Consider the following 26,559-nt stretch of genomic DNA (forward strand, 5'->3'; position numbering starts at 1 on the left):
TATGATCGTCCCTGCCCAGGTAGCATGGCTTTAATAATCTATCCTCTATCATTTTCCAAGCCCGGCCCCCCGTGTATGCTTTGAAAAGGGCGCACATTCGGGCTATCAATCTACGCTGTGCCAATGTTTCCCAACCAGATTCGTTCGTGAAATTAGCAAATTTAGCCGCTCTCTTCTGCACCCGATTTAGTGCTCTTACCTGTCCTTCCCTGTAAGGGTCCCAACACACAGTTCCATATTCAAGTATCGGTCTCACTAGCGACGTATAAGCTAAACGTTTCGTATTGTTATTTCCCTTTTTTAGTATACGCATTACGAAATGGAGAGCCTTCCATGCTTTAATTAGTGTATAATTCACATGATCTGCCCAGCTCAGATCACTGCGAATAAGTATTCCTAAGTACTTAAAGCTATTTGCCTCTGGAATTAATTGATCCCCAAAAAAGTAACTCAGCTTATCCTTCACCCTAGCTCTATTGAAGCTGACTGCTTTACTTTTACCTGGATTTATCTTCATTTCATTTTCTACCGCCCATTCCCATAATCTATTCATATCTGTCTGTAACTTATCAATGTCACTACTATCCATTATTTTCCTGTATACTATACAATCATCAGCGAAAAGCCGTATATTTGAATCAATGTTTTTCCAAATATCATTAACATAAGCTAGGAATAGCAAGGGACCTAATACGCTCCCTTGCGGCACCCCTGACGTTACCCTGACTTCATGAGATAGCTGTCCTTCCACTCTTACTCTTTGCGAACGTCCTAAGAGAAATTCCTTTACCCATAACACTACCCTCAAGTCCACACCGGTTGCAGCAATTTTTGTAATCAGCCTATCGTGTGGGACTAAATCGAATGCCTTTGAGAAATCTATTATAACCGCATCAGTCCTGATTCCCTCGTCCAATGAATCCGCAACATCTTGACAAACCGTGACTACTTGACTTTCGCATGAGTACCCTGGTCTAAACCCATGTTGACCCTCATATAACCACTCACTCCTTTCCCAGACTTGCCTTAGATACCCTGCTATAACGTGCTCCATTTGCTTGCAAACCACCGAGGTTAAACTGACCGGTCTATAGTTCCCAACTACCGATCGATCTCCCCCTTTATAAATAGGGACCACTATAGCTTTCTTCCAGTCCCCTGGGATAGAATTGTTGTTCATCGTTACCTCCAGCAGACGCGCAAGGTATGGAATCATTGCTTCCCCACCTAACTTTAAAATTTCCCCGGGGATGCCATCTGATCCGACGGATTTATTTTTCCCGATTGCTGCTATCCGTTTCCTTATGATATTGATACTAATGGTAAACGTTTTATCTGAATCTGTTGATTGGATTAGCTGGTTATTTAGCGAAATTATCCGTTCGCAACTGAATACCGACGCATAATAAGCGTTAAGGGAGTTGGCCTTTTCTGTTTGATCTGTGATGAGGTTTCCTTTAACGCCCTTGATTGCCGGAATAGTTTCTCTATTACCCTTACGTCTTTTAACATATTTGTAAAACTCTGTCCAGCTTCTCCCCTCTCTTTGCAAGACCGAAGTTAAGAATGTCTCCTGAGCCTTCTTTTTTACTATCAGCAACTCCTTGGATAACCGTTTCAGCTCCGCTTGGTACTGCCCTCCAGAATTTCTCTTATTATAAACCCTCCTCACCTTTACCTTCAGACGTTTCACTTCCTTGGTATAATATTCCGGATCCGGATTTTTACTCAGGATTCTTTGAGGTACAAAACGATCGATACCCTCGAAGACTATATCCTTATAGCTTTCCCATATCTCTTCCACGCTACTACCATTTCCAGCCCATAATTTAAACTTTTCCCGAAGAAAGCTTTGTAATCCTAAAACATTTGTTTTATGGAACATGGGGACTAATCTTTCTACCTGCGGTTCACGGATTTTTTCTTCCCATTCCACTTCTAATATTACCCCACTGTGGTCACTGATCCCCTGCACAATGCTGCAAGAGGTGAGCGAACTTTCAGGCCGGACCAGGTAAACATCCAGCAATGCATCCCCTCGGGTTGGCCTATCGACTACCTGCTTGTACCCATTTTCCCATACCAGTCTATTTATAAATGCCTGATTTCTGCTAGTACCTTCCACGTTTCCCTTCCAATCTGCGTAGGGCAAATTTAAATCACCCCCAATGATACTACGCTTCGTAGAATTTCCTAAATGACTAGTTCGTGCTGCCAATCGTTCAAAAACTTGCATGTCCTCGTTAGGAGCTCTGTATATTCCTATAATTTCCCACGAATATTTTGTATCTATTCCTTTCACTTCTACCGCAATCATCTCAAAATCCTCATCTACCCATAACTCCGTACAGGCAATGAAATGTTTAACACATATGAAAACCCCACCACCACGGGCAGACCTATCTCTCCTGAAAGTTGTAAAATCTGTCCTAAAAACTTCAGCATTGCTAATATCTTCTTTAAGCCAAGACTCCGTGCCTATAACAATATCGGGGTTATACGTGTCAACTAAATTCCAAAGCTCTAAGGCTTTATTATAGATACTCCTACAGTTAACCTGCAGCACCACTAACGACTTGCCTTCAACCCTATATGCTGCTACCGAAGTTAAAGTTTCTGCCCCTGCCCTAGCTTCTATTTCCCTACTCACCAATTTACTCGTCTCTGTTCCCCTTATTTCATGCAAAGCCTTCTGTTCTCCAGTTGATGAATGCCGCGTTTCCCTGGTTGTCCTCGTTCTGTGAGTGCCGTCCACCCAAACGTGTCACGTCTTCCTTCCTTCCTTTATGACAGCTGATGAAGGTAATTCGTTACCACAAGGGACAATCTGCATTTCTGAAACGTCCTCAGTTTTTATGGGAAACACGTGTTGATGTTAGGACATTTATAATATTGTCTCTGAAATTCAGCCAAACACAAAATTAGTTACAAAATTCTGTAGCATAAGTATCCATTTTAAGGACTCGACCAAATTCAAGGTATCGCAGCAGAAGGATATTTGTGAATGTGGGGCACTGTCCTTGTCAGTTCGCCTAGTAAAAGATCGCGTAAGACGCAACTCTTCTGTTTTCGCGTGTAGCTTCCCTGTTTGCCCGCCATTGGCGCTGTGTCCTGTTCCGGGAGGAAAGTTCTCGACGAATGTGCAGTAGTGACATGCAACGCGACTGATTTCAGAAGAAGTGTTTCTTAAGCGAATTTGTAAGTTTCGTAAAGCGTTTGGTTAGAATTATGTAGTAGCACGCATAGTGTACACGTCTAGAAGGCGACCACAAATTAATGTCAAGCCTACCACTGCTTAAGTTTCAGGTTTACCACGTTTGTTTATCGTTATTAGATTTCAATGTGAACATGTGCCCGTGTGATAATTTATTCTTTTGTAAAACAATGAATATCAGCGATCACTTTTTGCGAGTAAGGTTTGCTGATAAGTTGCACTTATTTTCTTGTCGGTGCGAACACTAACGTAAATTAGAAAACGTGTGTGATGTGCTGTGATGTTCTGCCCCATTTGTCGAAGTGATAATCTGTATACTTCATAAGTGAAACAAACAAGAAACAAGTGGGATGGAATGGCCACTTCTACAGCGTTCATCAGGCAACAGAGTCTTCGGAGTGGTTGGTGAGTACAGACATTTTATGATGTTCGTCTGTGCTATATAGTTGCAATATCCAGTGTCCGTGTATGTACTGATTCTAACCACAACTTACTTTCTTGTCTAACCCATACGAGCAATATATTTCATAGTTATAAACTTTGTGTGTGTGTGTGTGTCTGGGACAGTTTAAACTTTCGCGAAGCGTAGTCTAACGTAACAGAAGACTTCCGGACTCTTTATATTAGTCAAATGTGGGAATTCTGAGTCACGTAAACTTTACTTTCTTCCACAAGTAACTCAAACAATAAGTGGGAGCTTAATGAAACAGCAGACACATTAACATTTACTTATTTTTGGTTATTTTTATTCTTGTCCTTTCATCTGTGTGTCCAGTTAACTGCCAGAAGAGAAACTCGTAATGCAATAGCTCTACGCGTGTCATGTCGTTTCCAAGGCCACGATAGACATCCTACTCATTGTGTGCACATAAATCTTACTCGAATTGAAGGACCTAAATTCTTATGGCGAATTTAATAGACTTGATTCATATCAGTTAGATCTGACGGGTTGCAATATACAATTTTAATAAATATATAATTATATTATATAGCCTCCAAACGTTTAATTCCTTAACGATCAATTAATAAAGGCATAAACAGGAGAAGAGTGTTTCTTCGAGACGAGTTGTATCTAAACATTTCGTGTCTTCCTGTGTACTCCAGTCTCTAATATGAGCAGGAGGACGGCTATCAAGACGCCCGCCCCAAGGTAAATGAAGTACACCCGTACTCTGCTTATGGTCACACTGGACGGTTGTTCGGGCGGGACGTCGTCCGTCCTTGGGTAGTATTTTCTCTCCAGTGCATTCAGAATTCCAGCTCGCCTCATTTCTTGCAAGCTGAAATGTTTTAAACTAACGTTATTTGCATCTGAAACAGGCGTAAACACTGCCCTCGACCATCTTCTTCTATATAAAAAAAATTAAATCCCGCATACGTAGTACTCCAATTTGGCGTGGGGGGGTTTGTACGTTCACGAGTTTGAAGATGGCTTTCCTCTCGGATGCCGTCTGATAATTATCGATTATAATCGATGCAGCAAGTTCCTATGAAACATCAGTACGTGGCGCGACATCCCAGAGGACAGCCATCATCCACCACACGCCCGCTCAGAACAAAGAATTAAAATTGCGATTATAAATATTTACGCGGACATTTGATAGCCCCGTTTCGACGAAACGTGGGCACGTGGATATACCAGGTGATTCAAAAAGGACTTTACAACTTTGAAAGTGTATAGAAATTTATTCAGAAGGCTTACAGAATCGGTTTAGGTGTCATTTTGTAGCAAAACAAATCAAGTTTGACTCACGTTGTGCTGTAGTACCGAATTCCGTCACCGCGAGTGCAAGCGGCAGTGAATTTGAAAACGGCTCGAAAATTTTCTCATACCACAGTTACACGAAGATGACCAAAAAGGGACGCATTCACTTCCAGCAAGACGGCGCACCACCTCACTACCTCACAGAAGTCCAGGATTTCCTCAATAACCGTTTCCCAGGTCGGTGGATTGGTCGAACAGGGTCGATAGCATGGCCACCTCGTTCTCCAGATTTTTTCTTATGGGGTTTCATTAAAGATCGTGTGTATGTTCCACCCTTACCTGCCAATCTCACTGAGCTCAAAGCTCGAATCACCGCCGCAGTTGCAGAAGTGACACCGGATATGCTGGATCGTGTTTGGCAAGAAATTGATTTCAGGTGGGATGTCTGCAGTATCACCAATGGCAATCACATCGAACTAAAATGACTGTTTGAGGTAAACCTTGATTTGGTTTGCTACAAAATGACACCTCAACCGATTCTGTAAGTCTTCTGAATAAATTTCTATACACTTTCAAAGTTGTAAAGTCCTTTTTGAATCACCCTGTATATTGCATCGCCGCATCCTCGATAAGCTTATTTCATACAAACATTTTCTGCTAGTAGCAGGAACGTCAGAATCGATTGAGTTTGCTGACTCTTGACAAGGTGTGTGGCTGTACTCACATGTGGCTGAAGTATCTCCTGTACGGACTTCCCTTGCGTATGGTCATTGACGCCATGTGCGAGAATGAAGCCTTTGGAATGGGCACGATATTACACGGCAAATATGTCTCGAGTCCTCTGAGAGATGACAGCGACATGACCGCCCCGTATTTGTCTTTGCTACAGAACCTCTTCAGAATTTCTACGTAATTGTTTGGGAGATCATCTTTGTAAGGTTCGATCAGCTTCTTATACACGTTTTTGAACACGGGATCTACAGATTTCTGAAAGGAAAAGGAGAGAATGTATTTTCTTGATTTTAAGACGCGCTCCTTTCACATTTTAAAATTTCTAAAATCGCGGTGCGTCTTATATTTGATGGCGTCTTCAAATGGAAGGAATGAGGTACGTCCGACATTTCAGAGGTCCTTGATGCCTCCATCATCAGGGTACTCGTCGCTGTGATGATGAATTTGAAACGGCTGTCGTGGTACATGCTGAGTGCAGATATCTGCAGGAACTCAGGTGGCAAGTAATCTGGTCCAAGCGGTTCCATCCAAACTGGAGTCGGAATGCTTAAGTTAATGTTAATTAGTTTCTCGGTCTGTCCTCTCCCCTGTTGTGGTAATCGTGAACTTCTGGGTTTTAAAATGCAGCGATATTTGCTATGGTCGGAGATAAAATATCATGGGACGTGTGTGGTATTTGTGGGTCTTTCGCAGAATTGACGCTTCTCTCTTGACAGGTTTGCAATTTTACAGGTTCCTCAAAAGAAGTCTGATATTGCGCTTTTGAAATCCCACGGAGAGACCTTCACGTGTTTTATACTTTTATGTAAGCTGATAAAAATTGTTCTGCCGTTCTGTGGCAAAACAAGTTCACGGCGAGTATGAAGATGTTCCTCTTCTGGATGTCGCGTGGCGTGGTCTGGCAGCTCTGAAACGTCGGTAACTTTCTACCGGAAGACGGACATCTTCAAGTCTACTACTGTTTACTACTTAGTTAGTGTTCTGTCTGACGACAGGTCCATATGAACAGGATCCTTCCATCCTCTTCTCGGACTGGGACCTGTTCATATACGTTCTTGGCAGATGATCCAGAAGTGGTTTGCCATTGCCTTCTTCTGTGTGTGAATGGAGTAATTGTTGGGATGCTACGGAGAACCCGGGGGAGCCCCCGGAGGAAAACTCCGTGTTGCCTAGACCACGGCCTTGCCCAACACAAGTTATAAATTCGAACCCGAGACCCCCCGGATTACAAGGCCAGCGTTCTAACCGCTAGACCACCTCATCTTATTATTATTTAGTGTTCTGTCTGACGACAGGTCCATATGAACAGGATCCTTCCATCCTTTTCTCGGACTGGGACCTGTTCATATACGTTCTTGGCAGATGATCCAGAAGTGGTTTGCCATTGCCTTCCTCTGTGTGTGAATGGAGTAATTGTTCGGATGCCACAGAGAAACCGAATTGCGTAAACATTACGTAACAAACGACCACTTGAAAGACGAAGATGAGATTAGAGTACAATGTTAACATTCTTACTGAGCCGAGATAACTTCTCAGGGACTAGCTCATGGTTTCGAGTTTCGTAATAACGTACTGACCCTTCGGTTTACGAGACAAAGTAAAGCTGCCTCAGTATAGGCCATGGAGGCGCTTGGGGGGAGGGGAGGTATTGCGCCTAATAGTTTTTAATTTTGGCTCTAAATTAAAGCGAATGGTCAACGATCCCCTGTGCTTGTTGGACGGGGGGGGGGGGCGGCGGCTAGAAGATAAATCCTTCGCCTCTGCCGTGGATCGAACCGCGGTCATCCGCAAAGATTTTACCGACTGAGTTACCCGGCTCGCACTATTACGATGTAGTCGGATTTGAATTTATACAACTGATTCAATAACATCAAATGGTAGACGAAATAGACGTGAGATACCCTAAAATAGTCGATATCTGCAGAGGCGGCCAGAACATCGACTCGGTATGTGCCATCATCAAGGGCGCCCTGAAAGTCTGAGAAGGGTAAGTGATGATGCTGAACGGTGAGGAACGAGATGAACGTGGCTGAGTACGAGATGAACAGGACCAGAGAGGTGGCGTGCGTTGTGAAATAGGCCAGACGCGAAGAAGTGGTCCAGTTGGCGCCGCTGTCGCCTGCGGAGAGATTGTTCATTAAGTCGTGGCTTCCACGGGGCTAATTACAGATTAATACGACATTTATTGCGACTTAAAATGTTTCGGTGCGTCATATTTCAAGGTCTTCACTTCTCCCATAAGTTCTTAATGTGTTCGTGATGTATTGTCATTGAAAATTTCGCATGCCTAGGCCACGTGTAGTGGAACCTAGTCACGTGACATGTCTCGAAAAGTCATTAAGATTTGTTAATGATTTTTTTTTTTTTAAATTTAGGCTATCCCAGAATGTGGTTGTGGTCGATTGATAAGGCAAATTGGTTTCTACTGAATACTTAACTTATAGTAAATTTATATTGCTAAATGCAATAGCTCGGTCAGTATAGTGACTAGCTACGGGCTGGACGGCCGGGGTTCGATCCCCGACGGGGGCAGAGGATTTTTACTCTAGCCTCTGCGTCCAGACCGGCTCTGGGGCCCACCCAGCCTCCTCTACAATGGGTACCGGGGTCCTTTCCCGGGGGTAAAGCCGGCCGGGGCGTGATGCTGACCACTCACCCCCATCTAGTACACGAGGTCAAGGAAGAGAGGAGCTATACCTCCACTCACCCCAAGCGCCTACATGGCGTATAGTGGGACAAACTTTACTTTACTAAATGCAATTTTTCTTAGAGAAGATAAACATAATTTATTTCGGAAGGAAAGTTATAAACTAAGGATTAAAAAAATAACCATTTTTGCCTTTTTGGCGGAGAATATTATTTCATGGTCACTGCAATGATTTCGTACATATGAGAAACCAGTTTTGGAAAACACTTTGATAGGATAAATATAAATTACTTTGCAGAAATTGCCTTTTTAAACACTCAACCGGAGACTAAAATGTCAACTCTTTGGACAAATAACAAATACCCCATATAATAATAATTATAATCGTATGTATCATTCAGGTATTTTTGAAGATTTCATTATATGTGATTTGGAACTGTTGTGATAATGTTTCAGAAGTTGAACTGTGCAAAAATATTTTCATTCTCATCGATACAGCGCATTAAGGACTGTGCATTACTCACCTTGGATACAGAAACCGCCGATGACGTAGAGAGCAGATCGAGATATGCTTTCAATTCGGTTTCGAACTCTCTGGGTTACACGTTTCATGCCGACACCCCACGTAACGTGCAGAACAATAGTGTGAAATAACATTGTCACCAGAAACGTCAGCCAAAGTCGGGAGGTAAATGGTGATAATATGAAATTACGAATTTCTGCTTCATTTTCGCTTTGCCTCACGTGGAGGATCATTCTGTAAAACCCAGAAGACATAAATCTTCAATATAAACATCGCTATAATATACTGGATACTGGGATCGACCCGTTCTTCAAGTGCCTGAGCACTGCGGGTCCCAACTCTTCATTTGCTCGATCTATAGACATTTTGGTAGGACTCCTTGGATGAGGGATCGGCCCGTCGCAAGGCCTCTGCCTGTACACGGGACAGCACAACACAGAAAAACGCGAACAGACATCCATGGATTCAGTGGGATTCGAACCCACGGTCCCAGCGACCAAGCGGCACAAGGCCCACGCCTCAGACAACGCTACGAGGTGCGATCGGAAAGTTTCCAGACTGCGCGTATAAAAACCCGTACACTTTGGCGAGTGTTTGGCAAGAGATTCAGGCAGAATTGCAGATGGTGCTTGACAGGCTGACAAAGAAAGATTTCCAGGGATGCTTCCAGGCTTGGCAGCGGCGCTGGGATCGTTGTGTTCACTCCCAGGGGAACTACTTCGAGGGTGATGGATGAATTTAATACCTGAGATAAGTGTACGGGTTTTTATAGGCGCAGTCTTGAAACTTTCCGATCGCACTTCGTATATGCAATTGAAAATAAATTAAGCATAATTAAGATTAATATGTATACTTGGAATTCCATATCGGTGGGAGAAATGCGATGGAGTTTATGCGTTCTGTTGAGAAGGCCAAGATGTTTATCCCGACGTCAGCGTCTTCCCTGGCTATCATCCCCACGACGCCGCCCCAAGTCCCGTTCTCGTCCTGGTTCCCGTAAGTGCCGTCTGCTGGTTCAAGGTACTCGGACCTGTGTGTTAGGAAGACGTCGTGCATATGCAACACCCGACCTTCAGCCAGACCATAATGCAACACGTTCGGAAATTGTATTCCGTATCGGAACATCCTCCTAATCGCCTTCACTTAACATTAATAATAGGCGTTATACACGAGGACATACGAACTTACCTGTCACCATGGACTATTGCTTCAGAAATTCCGTATTAAATTAAATTAAATTGTGTTGAATAAATAATATTTATGAAAAGAGACTTCAGGTTTTGTGGCGGTGAAAATGTTTAATGTGGTCTTCTGGGTGTTGACGCTGCGTAATCCTGTAGGTGGTTGATAACATTTCGAAGAGACGTGTCGCCTCCATCTTCAGAATACACTTCTACCCTGAAGATGGGGTAGCATCAACAAATTTAAACCGCCACCCTTTTCTGACTGTAAAATAGAATTCTTCTTAAGGAGCTAATAGTTGCTAAGCTAGTCAATGAATTACCTGTATTTTATGGGACGTTAAAGTTCATCACCGTGCTGATAACAGCCCGCCCAGGACTTCGTCACGCGGTGGTTTGTGCTGAGAGGGTTTAGCCGCTCGCTTTCCGCTCGGCGCCTGTGAATTCTGCACTACAATCAACTGCACGGGACTGGCTTGCGTGTTGCCTACACTGTGGAGTAACAACTTACGTGAAATTCATCCGTTCCTCCATCTCGTTCCACAGATCCCACACGTACCCAGATAGCGTCGACTGCTGCTGTCCTCTGTCCGCCGTTCTCGTAAACTTTAGATGGGGCACCTGCAAAATCAATGAGACAATGGGTCATTTTTTATTTGTAGTGTTCTGTCTGACGACAGGTCCATATGAACAGGATCATTCCATCCTTTTCTCGGACTGGGACCTGTTCATATACGTTCTTGGCAGATGATCCAGAAGTGGTTTGCCATTGCCTTCTTCTGTGTGTGTGTGTGTGAATGGAGTAATTGTTGGGATGCCACGGAGAAACCGGGGAAGCCCCCGGAGGAAAACTCCGTGTTGCCTAGACCACGGCCTTGGCCGACACAAGTTACAAATTCGGGCACCGCCGGGAATCGAACAAGAGACCCCAGGATGGGTCATACAATTACATAACTTGGTGAGATTCTATTTTCTTACTGCGTTGACTACAAAGATGGCTGTCTTCTGGGCTGTTAACGCTGTGTAGTATTGTAGAAGTTTACGGACGTTTCAGATATTCTCCTGTCCCATGTACTTCCTCCCTCTTGGGTCCAAATATATTCAGAAACGTCTTCATAAATAATCGAAATCTCTGTTGACCCTTAACGGTTAAAGTTTCATGCATGAGAGTCATAAGTGATATCACCTGTTTACGGAAAGCAGCTTTTATGGTTATACCATGAAGATTTCTTCGTCCCTGAGTAGTCGGTGTGTTGAACCAGACAATGCCACTGGATGAACTCCATTTTGCCACAGGATACTCTCGTAATGGCAGAGTTGGATGGACGTGGTACACCTCAGTGAGCAATACCTTTTCTTCTGTTTTCCCAACCAATCGCAGGGCTACCAAGAACTCACAGTCAAACGGAACGTGAGTGTCAGTCAAGAACTCTTTTGGCGACGTCGTGTCATTGAAGAATACGAGCCACGTTCCTTCTGGAAAGTGTGAGACCTGCAATGTCGCAATCATGTTATTCTTAAATGTAGCACCGGATCTGATATCAGATTCAAATTTGCTAAATTTGTATTTATTAAAGCAGTTCACCGATGTCAAAGCAAACTGCGACTTCCAGTTGCTGGAAGGGATGACGTAGAGCGGCCGACAGTGTCCGTTGACACTTTCGAATTTGTCCACGGGTATACTCGTTAGTAAAATGTTCTTCTTTCCAAAGAAACTTTTCCACTTGATTGACTCAAACCTTTCTTTAAGACCTGTTAATAGAGAATTGAATATATTACAACCAAAATATATTAACAACTCCCTCAACAGTATTTGTTACGGGCCTAACTGTTAAAATAATTGGTAAATGACAAGTACCTTTGGGAACAATTATTCAACTACGTAAATGCCTTAACTATTGCTTTGTTAAAACATTAAAGTCAAATCACAATAAAATAGTAAGATAAGATAATTAAAATGATTAAAATATCATCTTATGTTCCATATCGAGCATTCGATTTACATCGGAACATTCACAGCATGTTTCGGTTTATCAAACCGTCATCAGGTGTAAATTATAAACTTTTAAACTCAAATTACAATTATTTATAGTTTTTACAATTTTATAATTTTATCATCTTTCTCAGTATATTTTATGGAAGTTGTGTTTAGATATTATTAATATAACATTATTTGTTGAGGTGGTGTTATTGATGTTTATACCAGTCTGTGAAGTAAAAGATTTGAAAATATTAATGAAATATGATTGAATATAGAAAACAAAATGAACTAAAATAATATATAATAGCAAATAAACATACCATATATGAAATAGCAGTCGGTTCAGATGTGTTCAGAGGAGAGATCCAGAAGTGTTACCAAAAGTACGTTCATATTTCGTTACCTATCGATTCCTTCAGGTAAATGTTGCGAATACGTAAAATCTTTTGAGGTACTCTTCGGTGTTTTATGCTGGAGTAGCAGGCTAATTCTTCCTACTCGATGCCCTTACAGAAGAGTTCTTACCTGATTCTTGCGTCGAGTGAAACAGGTAGATACACCCCGATCTGTACTTATGTAACACTTCCATGGTAATATCGAAGGCTGTGTTCAGTGGAAACAGACTAGCAGTCACAGTAATAGGACACATTGCAAGAATAATGAGTAGCATCTCACTGCAGAATTTTCTATAGAATATAACAAAAAGTACTATAGCCACTTATAGAAATCGGATAACATTAGTTCAATTTCCAAACTCAATATTGTCTTCTTCAGAAATATTTCAAGATATTATCTGTTGTTTAATGAACTCCTTTAAATGTAAAAGTTGTTTGTTTATTAAATTATTAAAAAGGCCTACACGAGTCGTTTTATCGTATATTAATTTATTTTGACGGAATAAAGGTGTTCTAATGTTCCTCATGTGCTCTACATGAGAATGTACAAGACGTTAAGTAAGTTTAATATAAGACCTCTCTTCGAATAGTGAGTGTGCTGAGTTTATTTCTATGTTTATTTAACGCTTGAAGAAAAAACAAAAAACAAACAACTATAATTTTAAAACAAGCTACTGCTAAAATAATTTTGTTTATAAAAAAATACAGATTCGTGTTGTACAGAATCTTTAATTTACAAACTGTATCGGACGAATGTTACTTTATAGACCCTCATTATATCGTCGATGCCAGTTTCTCCATTCGTTGGGTTAACATTAACTTTCTTGTTTTATTAGATACCGGAGTGTGCGTGCAGAGAACCCACAAAAAATTACAGTTGGCGTAAATTAATCCTTTAATGTTTCAGAGGCCATTGCGAACTTCTACTGAATAAGAAATACTTGATGTTTTTATTATGCGTTCTTTGACTGAAAGAGGCCTACATAAAATTGTCGTACAGATGGAGTTCGTCTCTATTCTTCCAGCTAAACGGATTTCTATTAAATGTGGTAACGTTTTAAAACACTGTCGTAACTACCACCATCCAGTTTTCTGAAAAAAATAATTAAATGTGAGCCTGAGCTACGTCATAGTAAGAAAGAAAGACATTTTCTGATTGACCACCAATGTGTATATTTTATGACCGTGAACGAAGCTCTGTGATATCTTGCGATAAGTATTTTACCCACATGAGACTCAGATGATTATCAAAATGAATAGAGATGATTTCCCTAAACAACCTTAACCAATTAACATTCTTGACGGAGAAGTGTTTTATGTTCTTTACTGATAAATATTAATGGGAATTTCCGCACTCTGGCGTAAGCGACGAGAACTTCATGGCCCTCAAGATGGCCGTCTTCCGAGATGTTTCGTCGTGTGGTCTGTGCAGCAATGACAGTTTAACAGCTGTTTTTGTGAGTCATTGCTTTAACAATGGAAAGCGAGGTCACTGTTGGGGCATATAATTACACCAGTGGGATACAATGGAATTGTTGATTCATGACAATGGCCTCAGATCATATTATTAAAAACATTATCGTGGATATATTTGTTGTCTCTGTAGTTTATTTCGTGTAAGAATGATTTATGTTCGCAGTTCCGTTGAATAACACTTTTAAATTGTCAGTGTACTCCAGTCTTGTTTTTAAGGAGGTTATGGTTGGTCGAATTTAAGTTTCGTTCGAATCTGTCAAAAAGCACCTACTGTTGCTACAGATGAAGTTAATACCATTATAATTTTTGTCAAAAATGAGCTAGTTTAACGTATTTTAAAAATGTGTACTTGCTAATGAATCCATCTTATAAATAAATCGACATTACTCTGGAGTGTAAATTGATTTTTGCATGTTTTTTAAGTCTGAACGCCTGTCTCAAGACTAAAGCACATTCAAACCGAGAAACTTTTCAATTTTCTACACGTGATACGGCGATTGTATGTAATCATGAAGTTCGTGACAAGTTAGAAACACATTTGGGTCTCTAATAGGATGTTTTTGTGTAAGTTTTTTGTTAATTTATTCCAAGAAGAAAACAAAAATGAAAATCTATACTCCATTACATGTAGGATATTTTCCAAAATTAATTCCTTGCGACACTTAATGTCAAATATTACTGCAGTGTTACTGGAAATTAAAACCCAGAAAGATAGATGTTTGTTTCCTTGTATTTCGTCACATATGTATCTCATCAAAGTGATTAAATACAGATTAATCGATTGTAATGAAGTCTGTATTTTGTACGATGAGTCGGTTTTCATAAAGTTTATTAAGTCTGATCTGAACTTAATATAAATTACTGATTTTGTTGTACCAAAATTCAAGTTGCATCACCAGTTTGAGTGTACACTCCTATTAACAAATTCGATCAAAATCGTTTCGGCACGTTTGACAATATAGATCGAGGACACACAGGAGAGACATAACCTGCCATTGTGCATTCATTTTATGCACTTGATGAAGAAAACTTGTGATGGTGATGCCTGATTTTAACTAAAACTGGAAATGTGTTGAAAATTTTCAATAAAACTCCCTAATATAAAATATATATTTTTTTAAAATTTATCGAGAAAGGAACAGAAAGACCATTTCTTTGATGAGAGTTGATAAAACAAAATCTGTAACAAAAACCAAGTATTTCTAGTGAAAGATCAGATTTTATGAAAATCCATTCAGCGATTTTTGATTGTAACATGCGGTGAGACAGACTTGGTAAAGCTAATATGTGCCTTTTTGCAACGTCGTTCTGAACGAGTCTAGCCACACAATTGTAACAGATATGAATATATGAAATATTCCTGTCACGGCGGCTACAATTTGGCAAAGAAACATCACAGGATGATGACATGAGAAAATGCTGTTATGCCAGGCCTCACTGATATCGTTTCACCTTGCAAAGTACCGGTAAGTGCACGAGGCGTTAGGTCTAACGTAGGTCTTTTTACAACTTTGTAAACCATCGTCATACCATCGTTATAAGAATGTAATCGACAAATGGCAGACGCGTGGAACTATTTCACGAGATCGGTTAAACTAATAAAAATGTACACACATAAACTTTGAATTGGAAACTAACCAGATAGTGAACAATCTGTTTTAGGAACTTTCCGATACCACAAATGACTGCATTATGTTAAAAACATTTTCTTCTTCAAAGAACATTTATTTCTTCAATAAAATTTGACTTAAGTATAAGATTTTCAAGGCCATGTCAGTTATGAATGTGGTCTTCTGGACTGTTGTGCTTCCTTCATATTCAGGGTTAAAGTCTGAAAATCGGTATATAACCACAAAGCTACGTAACCCAGAACACCATGAATTTACGACAAAGTCCATATTTCTGTATGTGGGGTGGCCATGAGGGAACTGGAACATGTGACCTTACTAACTTCATCAGCCGATACAGCAAGAAAATCTAGCATTGTGATACTTCAATATACTGGATACCAGGAACGACCCGTTCTTCAAGTGCCTGAGCACTGGGGGTCCCAACGTATCGTTGGTTTGATCTATGGACATTCAGTACGACTCTTTGGACGAGGGATCGGCCCGTCGCAAGGCCTCTACCTGTACACAGGACAGCACGACACAGAAAAACGCAGACAGACATCCATGGCTTGAGTGGGATTCGAACCCATGGTCCCAGCGACCTAGCGGCACAAGGCCCACGCGGCCACTGCGGACCCTAATACTTCAACATATCCCATCAAATTACATGCAAAACAGAGATACAATATTTAACTTAATTTCAAGTTCAATTTAAGTATCATATCAATTTTAATCATAATTAATAATAGATAATATAATAATTTTGAGGATATTAATATCTAATTAAACGTACATTTCAACAGCAGCCCGGTAGACAACCTCCTTCCTTCATTTCTATTGTGTAACTAAGAATTTTAGCTCTGAATATGCGGTGCTTTTATCATTATTAAATGAACAAATAAAACGTACTTGGGGAAGGAGTGAGAGTTGGTTTGTTACTCGGAGCCACTGGCGTAAATGGCAACATTCCAAATCCCAGCAGTTAACAGTAAATGAATGAATGTGTGTGTGTGTGTACACATAGAATGTCGCTAATAACACATCTTCTTTATTACAAATATAATCTTGATGCAGTACAAAATTTTTACAATTGAGTATTCCAAGCGTCTGTCTGTATAACTGACGGAAGTGAAATAGCAAGGCGGTGCATCATCCTTGATTATGATGCTTAACGGTACATTTTCAATGCCACAGATGTTGGTGGATGGCACCTAGTGGGGTGGTGTTTTACTGCAAATTCTCATTGAAATTACAGTGGAAATTTCTGTTCCAAGGCTTCTGTGGGCAAAATGCGGGGGGTGTTGCAGCAGGATTTAACTGCACTTCTGCACTCATAAATCGGATAACGATGTACATACTTGACTGACTTCAGTCTGAGTCACTGTCAATAATGTCACGGATACGAGAGAACCTCTCTTTGATTAAGGCTGTTTTCTCTTCAGCATCGTGTTTGAGGTCTTCATTGTAATTCTTGGTGTAACTGCATCGACTGGATCGATGAGGCCTCCCTGTCACAAATGCATGAATTATATGTTTTGCGATAATCACATATGTTTGGATTTGAGCATATTTTAAGTTGGTATAAATAAACAAATATCAAAGGCCTGGAACTCGGTGAAGATAATTTTAACTGAAACAATTTCTCTGGGTACTGCTCACATGAGTCAAAGACATTCCAAGCTTTACATTCTCAGAAATTTAATATAAAGAACGTATTGGGTGTCATTAAATCACCCCTTATGCCGAAATGCTGTCCATAATAAAATATAGTAGGCATACGGCGAAGCTTTCCACATTCTTAACCTCGGCTCCAGGTGGAGGTATGTGGCAAAGTTAATGTGTGTAACCCCATGCCCAGAATGAGTTGTTTTTCCCAACTGACCCAACAAATTACGATGTTTTGTTTCATATGATAACAGATGCAGTAGCCTCTTTCTGAAATAATGTGCATTAGTTTGAAATTAAGACAAAAGCAAATGGGTCAGCTCCAAACGAGTACTTTCAAAATGAATTCTTAATGAATTTGAATCTGAAGTTAATTGTTTCAGTAAAATGGTTTAAAAAAAATTCTTTCAGTGGGGGGGGGGGGGGGGGGGGGGGGTGTTTAAGGTATTCTATCAGTCAGTTGTCAGTAAATCTAATTATTATTAACAGGTTTAATCATTAAAAAGTGAACACCACTGAAAGGTAAAAAAATTGATGTGACATGATATCACCCACAATAAACATTCACGGTACAATATTATGCACAAAGATAAATAAAATAATTCAATTTAATACCATCAGAAGAAAATGGAAAGTAAAATAATCATGCTTCACTTACCCAGTAACTCTCTGCGCAAAGTTTTGAACTAAAATTACTTTTCTGGTTACGATAAAATAATGCGAACTAAACTTTTTAAACCACCACAAATGATCTATGGATCCCCATTTGAGAAACAGTGTACTACACAAAACTAGTAGAAATGAGATTTACTTTTTAAGATCCCATTTAATGTTTCAATAAATCAGCCAATAATTTGATGATTAACCTTTTTCTTCCATTATGTTGCTCACGTCCAACTCCTGCACCTCACGTCTCGTTTCTATCTTTTTGCGCAGACGTTTGCATTTTTGTATAGTTGGGTTTCCTGAAGAAAAGAAAGTAATTTGTATTTCTGTAAAATTATAATTAATTCAAATCACATTTCCCCATTGCCCCATATAATGCTTTCTTCTCCCCTGGTGTGCCAGACTGGCCTGACCAATCAGAAAATACATTATCACAACCCTGGTCCTCAGTACACGCTTCACCTTTAACCCTACATGTGGCAAAGCTCAAAGGAAAGAAGCCAACTTAAGTTAGAAATCTGTTTTATGTAACTAATTTTTCATCGAAGTTTGCTGTAGCACTGTGTAGTCTACAGAAATTTACCTCTGAAACATCAGTAAAATTCTACCACACTACATGGCGCTACACACCAGAAGACAGCCATCTTCATGTCTGCCACTGCGAAAACCTCAAACACCACTTACAAATTTGGTATTGTATGCAAGGATAATTTGTATCTGACTTCTTGTGAGTATTTTTGTAAAATGTGATTAGGAAGGATATTATTCAATTATTCAGGATAGAAGAAAACCATGTAAAACATCAGTAAGGATAGCTAATTTCACAGCTGAAATTTTAAGTATATAATTTCCAAATATATGTTAAGACATCAACATTGAGATAACCTTCTTGGCTATATCAATAATATACACACCTTTTAGTCCTTCCTTTCGTAATAAATTAAGAAGAGCTTCAATCTTTGCTTTGTTACTGCGACAATTTTGCAAAACTTTAGAATAATGTACAATGTGTATTCCGGCGAGACGTAGGTAACGCTTCAATGCGGTGATCCGTTTATTTTCTGGAACCTACAAATACAAGTTACATTTATTTATAATTAATTCTGCATTATATTATATATATATATATAAATAAATAAATGATAAAAGGATTTAGAAGTTCCATAATAATGTTGCAACAACCATATTAATTAATTAATTTTTCAGATTTTCTGCCCACATGTTCCACATCCATTAAGAAATTTGAATTCTCATAAAGGATGGCCAACATATTTTACTGGTGGATATGGTTTAATGTCATTCAAATCTGTTTGGTGAAAATTTGGTAATTAGCACCCTAAATTATGAAACACGACTACTGCACGTTTCAACTTACATCTTTCTTCTCTTTCTTTTTATCCTTAGATCTCTCATCATCAGAGACTGGACTGTCAGAACTGGAATTGGATGATTTGCTTTCTTTCTTTTCCTTAGATGTCTTTTTAATTACTTCTCTTTTCTTTGTTTTGGGCCCTGCACTGCAATCTTCAGACTCAGAGGAGCTCATGGAGTGTAGAGATTTCTTGGTTTCATTTGTCTCCTTTGACTTGTCTTCACTATATACAGAAGAATCAGAGTTGGTATGAGCATCTTCTCTAGAGTTTCTTGAAGATTTTTTATTCTGCATGTCAGAATCAGAATTGTTTCTTGAAGTTCTCTTGCCTTTTTCTCTCTTCTGAGATTGCTTAATTTGTGTTTTCTCTTTCTCTGATGTCTTCAATGATTCACCATCATCAGAATCAGAGCTGCAAGTTGTTTCTTGTTTCTGACACTTTTGCTTTGATGTACTTAATTCAGAATTCTTTAAATTACTTTCAGATTCCTGTGCTGACGTTTCCTCTTCAGAATCCTTTCTGCTTCTTACCTTTTTCACAGGTTTATTTGGCCCTTTCCTGCCACCTCTATTTGTACCATTTGCACTATCTCTTTGCCTAACAGCCTTACTTGATACAGTCTTCAATAAATTCTCTTCTTCTGAGTCTGATTCTGAATCAGATTCCTTTTCTCTTCTAGCTTGCACTTTTGACTTTTCTTTTTTCTGCTTTCTTTTGCCGCCTTCTCTGCCTGAAGTACGCAAACTGCCTTGTTGTTTAATTCTTGTCTTCAATGGTTTCTCTTCTTCAGAGTCTGACTTGGAATCAGAATCTTCTCTGTTTTTATCTTCAACCTTTGACTTTCCTTTGTGTTCTAGGTCAGAATCACATGAACTGGTTCCTTGTTCAGTAGTTATTTTTGACACAGTCTTCAATGGCTTTTCATCTTCTGAGTCTGATTCTGAATCAGATTCCTTTTCTCTTCTAGAATCTAAATTTGTTTTCAATATTTGTTGTTTTATTATGTTCCCTATTTTGCTAGAATCAACTGAAATGTCTCCTTCTTTAGCAGGTTTCTTCAACACAGCTTTCAGTGGCTTCTCGTCTGAGTCTGGGTCAGAAGAAATTTCTCTTTCACCTTTCACTTCCCTCATTGCATTTTCTTGCTTTTCTTTGTTGTCTTCTCTGCCTGAATCACTGGAACTGTCTCTTTGACGTTTAGCAATTTTTTTAGATACAATCTTCAATGGCTTCTCCTCATCAGAGACTGAATCACAATTCTCTCCTTTTCTGTTCTCTGCTGATGTTACAACTTCCTGTTGCTTCTTTTTGATCTCACTTTTTGAATTATTTAAACTTTTGTCAAGCAAAGGAGCTTCAGTGGTGGTCTGCAGTTCCTTCTTTTCTGAATCAGAATTTGAACTTTGTTCATGAGATGTTTCCTTCTTTGGTGGCTCCATCTTTTTGTTCCTTTCTTCTTCTGAACTGCCTGTTGAATTTTTTGCATTGTTTTTTTCTTTAATTAATTCATACTCATTGAAAGACAGTTTGGAATCTTCATTAGATTCTATTGCATTTTCTGAAATATTAGATGAATTTTCATCTTCTGTCTCTGATTTAGAAACCTGACATTTGGGTTTGGACTTTTTGTATGATTTTATACTACTTTTCCCCTGAATTTGCATACTCTGTTTTGATGGCGAAGTTTCTACAGAATTTTCATCTAAGACAAGAATTTTCTTTGTCTGTTGTGTGCAATCTGAATCATTTGAACTAATGTCATCCTGTAGCTTCTCCCTTTTTGGCATATATTTTGCTCTTGATGGTTTTATAACATTTCCCTGTTCATCACCACCATTACTATCAATAGTACAGTCCTCAAAGTGACTGTGTTCCACTTCTTTTTCTGAAACTATATTCTTTTTGTGACCATTACTACGAGCACCATCAAGTTCATTTTCAGGTACTGAGCTTCCAAATTTGTCTTCACTCTTTCTGGGATCTTCCTTCTCATCTTGAAGCTTCTGTCTTTTCTTTACAAGTCTAACATCATTATCGTCTTCAGAATCAGAGCTCGATTGTCGTAGTTTGACAGCCGCTTCTGCTATTTTTCTCTTGTGCCTCTCTAACACTAAGAAATTATTTTCATTATCACGTTCACTGTCACTTTCTTGTCCTCTCTGCTCCTCATGTACAAGTGGAGCAGAAGGAGGATCCCTGCTCTTGCTCATCATATTAAAGTTTTCTGCTTCTTACCACAAGCTACATGTACAGTGATCCTGTTACAGATGTATCTGGAATATAATACATATTTTAAGATTTCTTCATAATAAAAAGTATTTCTGTTAGCTCTGTTATTCCGGATGTTTTCAGTTTATAAACCTATGCTTTTGTGTGTGTGTTGGATGTACGTTCCAACAGTCTTAGCCATCTAAATCCATAGCTCATCTAAATAAAACCTAAAAATTTAGTCCCTACCTCAAATAAAACATAACACATCTCCATTACAAAGATAAATTGGTTAATGTAGTTTAGAGAAGTAATCACTGTCCTGAGAATCATATTAAACCCCTAAATTCATGCTGTGCAAAATGCAGAGCTACTGGTTCTTAAAGCTTGGTATATACAGTTTCCACTGGGCTTTGAAGGTTTATGAAGTTCCATATATTTGGTAAATATGATCCTACTTCATATTCAAGAGGTTATGAGTTCAGATCTCAGCCTGGAGATTGGTTATATCAACTGAGGTTCCTCTGTCTCTCAAGGCAAATGCTGGGATAGTACCTTGAATTACACCACAAGTGCAGCCTTCCATATCTATTCTGATTCATCATGCATTAATTATCTCAACAACTGATACTGTATAATCTGCTCTACTGACAGTGTCATTACATAAACCAGAAAGTAAATAAAGGTATTTTTATTGTAGTGAAATGTTATCCATTTATAAATACATTGTATGTGCTAAGGAATTATTAATAGTGTAACTATGTATGCAACTAGGTCGAATGTAGTGAACGTTGTTCTTTCTATGAACCTTTTTCTGTGGCCTCCATAACATATTTTTCTAATACTGTGTCACTCAGTATGTTGAAAATTAGTTACCTGTTAGAAAAATGCTTTGTCAATGTCATCAGTATTTGGCAATACCTTTCATTTACTGTGAGCAACTGTTCCAACATAATGGAGAATGACAAATCAATAACTAGTATGCATCTTATGCACTTGGAAGGATATATACGAACCACATAAAATATTATCCAAGCAAAAGCAGTGTCAAATATCACACAAATGACAATTTATGGAAGAAAACTGAGTTATATGTAACCACCCATTTACAACAATAGGTTAGGCCTATTATTAATAAATTGCAATGGTGTTTCACTAAATTCACATCTTTTAAACCTTGGGGCCCACAAGTCGGTAAGCTGTGGTCACTGTTTCTAACCCTGGTTAAGGTTGAGGACCCCTGATCTACATAATGCATCTATATCTAAGGCAGCAGTCAGAATGTATAGAAACTTATGCAATACAGGCAGATGTAAGGCACAGCAACAATTACTATGGCATCAACAAATACTATCAAAACCTTTCGGTAAGACTTTCTCAATCTTTACAGAAGTTTACTGTTTCTTTGGCATGTGAAATACACGAAAACAGACATTTAAAAGCTGAAGGGTATGAAACTTTTGTAAGAAAATTAAAAGAAATCAGTGTAGATATAGAAATTATAGCTAAGCATGCTGAATCACTGATTTAAAACCACTCCAGACAGTTTAATAAACAATTAACTCTTTTAAATCAGTTTAACAAATGAATGTTTCACTAGCTGGTGTCATGTACAGGCCTCATACACATAATGCAACATTCTTATCTTGTGACCAAAAACTCTAACCTAACAAACTAATGAAATTTTGCTACAACCGAATTTATTGCGATCACTGTTAAATACTGAATCATTGAACAGTGTCATACTTTCCTTAACTTACTTTGAAACACAGAAAAAATACCACTTCCAAACAAACCGCCTTATGGTTACTTACCATAAAACCATACAGAAATTCAAAGTAACAACGTCATAAAGACATGTCACCGCAATTTCATTATTTAAGTAGCACATTTGAAGAAGACGGTTGTTTACGACTAACGGTATAGGTGGTACATACTTTTGTTACAGAATATCTGTTGACATGATTTATTACATGCTTTAAATTATGTTCCACTTCCTTCAACAGAGTACACACATCAGCTGATATACCACAGAATTAGCGGGAAAACTTGGGTGTGGGAAGATATATTTTTGTTAACTTGAAGAACGGATTTGATTACAACTGGATGTAATGCTTATACTTATTCTCTTGCTAAATCAATGGGTTATAAACAAAAAAGTTCATTCATTACAATGAACTACTGATAACTCAATAATTATACCCCTGGAGTTCTAAACATGGCGTCATAGCGTACGTAAAACGCATCTACTTTTACTATCTCAATGGATATCTCTGGGTTGCGTGTGTGCAGTGTGCTTACTCGCATGACCAGTTGCATGTGCGTTAAATTCTCTATCACACATCAGAGTTTGTCGGTGTTGTAAGAATCGTGTGCAGAGTGCCATATTTGAAACTGTCGTTTAACTTATATGCCATGGAGGTATATCAAATGTATTACCACTTGTTAGATATCAAAGGTGTTTATCAGCGTTTTAGAGGTCCTTGCTGCGTCCATCACCAGGGCGATTGGTGATAAACTGTCAGGATATGTTAATTTCTGTACTGGGAAAATATGCCTCAAAAGCAAATATAACAATCTCCAAGCTTGTGTCACGTTCAAACTCAACATTCTCCAGCTCCTATATGGAATGTTTTCAGATAAGGTGTTGCTTTCCAATTTTGTTTTAGAATATGCCATTAAGAAATCCAGGAAAGATTGGATATATTGACATATTGGCATCTATCTAACACTGATTATTTATTCACCTACAACCATAATTCTTATAGACACTTGTAAGGAGGTTTGTCTAGAAGTAAATGTTCATGTCTTGTTAGAAGAACAAGGTAGCTAAAAATCCTGTGAAAACATGGCAGAAGTCAAGTGTTTTGAGAATGGCATTTGGGAGTAACAAATCAGATTTTTTAATGAAGAACTTAAAAGAAAATTTAAACTAGGGAATGCTTGCTGCCGCTCAGCTGAGAATATTTTGCCTTCTCATCTGCTGTTTAAAAATATAAAGATTAAAAAATAGAGAACTGTAATTTTGCCCATTGGTTTTATGGGTGTACAGATTGATCTCTCAAATACTGTAATGTATTTGTAGATTTTGCCAAAGTTTTAGATAATAATGTCATAGAAATCATATAAAAATGAGCAGAAATGGAAAAGTTTAGCACAGATAAAAAGAATGTTTCATATCATCAAACATAAATATGATGTCAAACAACAAGACTTCAAGTCTAACTCAAAGAGGAGCAAAGTCTGAATAGATCTGTAAACAAAGTTCTGGTGAGAATATCCGGTTTTAAAGCAAGATGCACCAACTACATAATAAGTGTTATAGTAACCTAGGTCACTTTGAATGCCTTTCTTTTTCCCCAGTGTTTGCAACATTTCTATTTGCTTGTTTTTATTTTTTTGACTTTGGTTTTTTATTTTATTTTTTGTTTGGTCATCAGAACCAGTGACATTGAAGCATTTTACAGGACACCTGATGTTGAATTTCACAGCCTATCATTTAATCTGAAATAGATCATAGGAATCCTGTACACACAAATCAAACCACGGGTTCATGTAAATATGACCATTATATTGAAATTAAAAGTTACACTTCACTCACCCCTCATAATATGAAGGAGCTTAGGTTCTCTGAGATAACAAATACTATTATGTAATACAAGAAAAAGTTATAGTGGAACCACGGTTCCGGATAATTTGACGTAAATACGTCTATACGGTAAGGAGTTTATATAGTGGCTTTATACACGCTTTACAATTGATTAAAGTTTGAGTAAGACAGTACTGCCTACCTTGAATTAGTTACGCTTAAGATGGGTCTGTGGTAGCTGAAATATGTTATAAAATTTGTATGTTTTAGAGTATCAAACACCATATCTATACAAGATTTTGATCTAGTAGTACTACAATGAGGATTTGACATCAACATTAAGCCAAACGTTTCCTCCATAAATGTGACAAAGCTTTGATTTTCCTCCTTTGAATCAATGTTAAAATCTCCTGTCAATATTATCGGCATTGTATTATGATTTTCTGTGGCCATAACTGAAAACATCTTTGTATAATTTCTCAAATGACTCAAAATAAGTCTCTTACAATCATCAATAGGTTTGTGGTTACAAATATACAGTGTTACAATTAAAACTTTTTCACCATTGACCATACACTCTGGAGTTCATTATTTAATACTTATATTTTTTTACGTTTTCTGTTACAAGATAACACAACAATAGATTTCTTAAACGTTTTTACCAGCACAAAATTATCTAATCCACGACGCACTTCTTCTACAAGCGTTTCACAGCTCAGCTCTTTCCACAATAACGAAAGCGGATTGTTGACGGCAGTAATGTAAGACAACAATGCACACAAGCTGACCATTGTTGTCAGTCCATATTTACAAATTGTTGATATATCCTAGGTAACCATGTTACACATATTTCTGTCACTTTTTCGTAACACTTTTTTGCGGAATGACCCTTCAATATAGACGTATTTACGTCAAGAATTGTGTGAAACATAGTTCAATTCTGACAATTCTGCCAAAACACTGGAAATACTACTTACATCCATACAGTGCCATAATCCAGAAACAGAATCCATATTTGTCTTTAATACATACGTAACTCTTACATGAAATGTAAATTATTTTTGCTTGTCTTCACAGTACAATACAACACAAACTTGACAAGATTTTAGGTTCGTACAGTGGTGCATATAAAGATGGCTGCCTTTTGGGTTGTTGTGCTTTGTAGTCTGGTAGAAGTTTACTGACATTTCGGAAGGGTTTGCTGCCACCATCAAGAGGGAAATGATCCTCAGCCTGTAATCTTATCACATGGCACAACATCCTAGAAACTCATTTTCGTTCCAAACTTGTTTTTGTAGAGGATGGAGACAGCCATGTTTGGACCCACCACAGTGAAAACGTCAAATTCTAAATTGTTTTTATAGACTTTATGGATGTAAATCATTGTATTTGATACATCATTGCAATCTAGTATGCATGTACTGACCTGTACCATTGTGATGTCATTAAGTTGGGTCGTATTTATTTACTGCCGATTAAGATAAGAGGATTTCTTTTGTCAGCGAAATCAGTGGTGAACAATGTGTTACAGTGGGGTTCTAGTCTGGCTTGGGGGCTGATTTCATGAATACAAATAGCTAAAAGCAATAGATCT

The 26,559-nt window shown here is 38.6% G+C and overlaps 2 protein-coding genes across 6 annotated transcripts in view; one reads left to right on the top strand and one right to left on the bottom strand.

The window, feature by feature from the left end:
- The first annotated feature begins 3,138 nt into the window (after window positions 1–3,138).
- Window positions 3,139–26,559, top strand: part of LOC110839609 (limbic system-associated membrane protein-like) — a 347,640-nt gene continuing 324,219 nt past the window's right edge. Inside the window, exon 1 of one of the 3 annotated variants that reach the window (XM_087351624.1) lies at window positions 3,139–3,619. The gene's annotated coding sequence lies outside the window, so the exon portion shown is untranslated. The remainder of the gene's footprint in view (window positions 3,620–26,559) is intronic. The other 2 variants (XM_087351620.1, XM_087351622.1) reach the window with 2 other exon arrangements.
- Window positions 16,491–25,707, bottom strand: LOC110837112 (uncharacterized). 3 transcript variants are annotated; one of them, XM_022078944.2, is made up of 5 exons: window positions 25,628–25,707; window positions 19,171–21,441; window positions 18,710–18,863; window positions 17,996–18,094; window positions 16,491–16,972 (listed from the first exon to the last, which is right to left on the bottom strand). In XM_022078944.2, the coding sequence occupies exons 2-5, from the start codon at window positions 21,379–21,381 to the stop codon at window positions 16,833–16,835; spliced, it is 2,604 nt and encodes an 867-aa protein (XP_021934636.2). In that variant the 5' UTR covers window positions 21,382–21,441; window positions 25,628–25,707; the 3' UTR covers window positions 16,491–16,832. The 3 variants fall into 3 exon arrangements, with proteins under 3 accessions (XP_021934636.2, XP_021934635.2, XP_021934633.2); XM_022078943.2 differs by lacking the exon at window positions 25,628–25,707 and adding an exon at window positions 23,314–23,587; XM_022078941.2 differs by lacking the exon at window positions 25,628–25,707 and adding an exon at window positions 23,191–23,587.

The sequence above is a fragment of the Zootermopsis nevadensis genome, unplaced genomic scaffold, assembly GCF_977971745.1.
Source record: "Zootermopsis nevadensis isolate Lab colony 2312 unplaced genomic scaffold, Znev_1.0 Znev_ptg000019l, whole genome shotgun sequence".
NCBI classification, from domain to species: Eukaryota; Metazoa; Arthropoda; class Insecta; order Blattodea; family Termopsidae; genus Zootermopsis; species Zootermopsis nevadensis.

What these genes read in the sequence shown, in the direction of transcription:
- LOC110837112 (XM_022078944.2), bottom strand. Translation starts at nt 21,381, where the DNA reads ATGATGAGCAAGAGCAGGGATCCTCCTTCTGCTCCACTTGTACATGAG. An exon ending in ACGAAAGGAAGGACTAAAAG is followed by an intron (nt 18,095 to 18,709) that starts GTGTGTATATTA and finishes TCTTTTCTTCAG; the next exon opens with GAAACCCAACTATACAAAAA. An exon ending in CAACATAATGGAAGAAAAAG is followed by an intron (nt 16,973 to 17,995) that starts GTTAATCATCAA and finishes CATTTGTGACAG; the next exon opens with GGAGGCCTCATCGATCCAGT.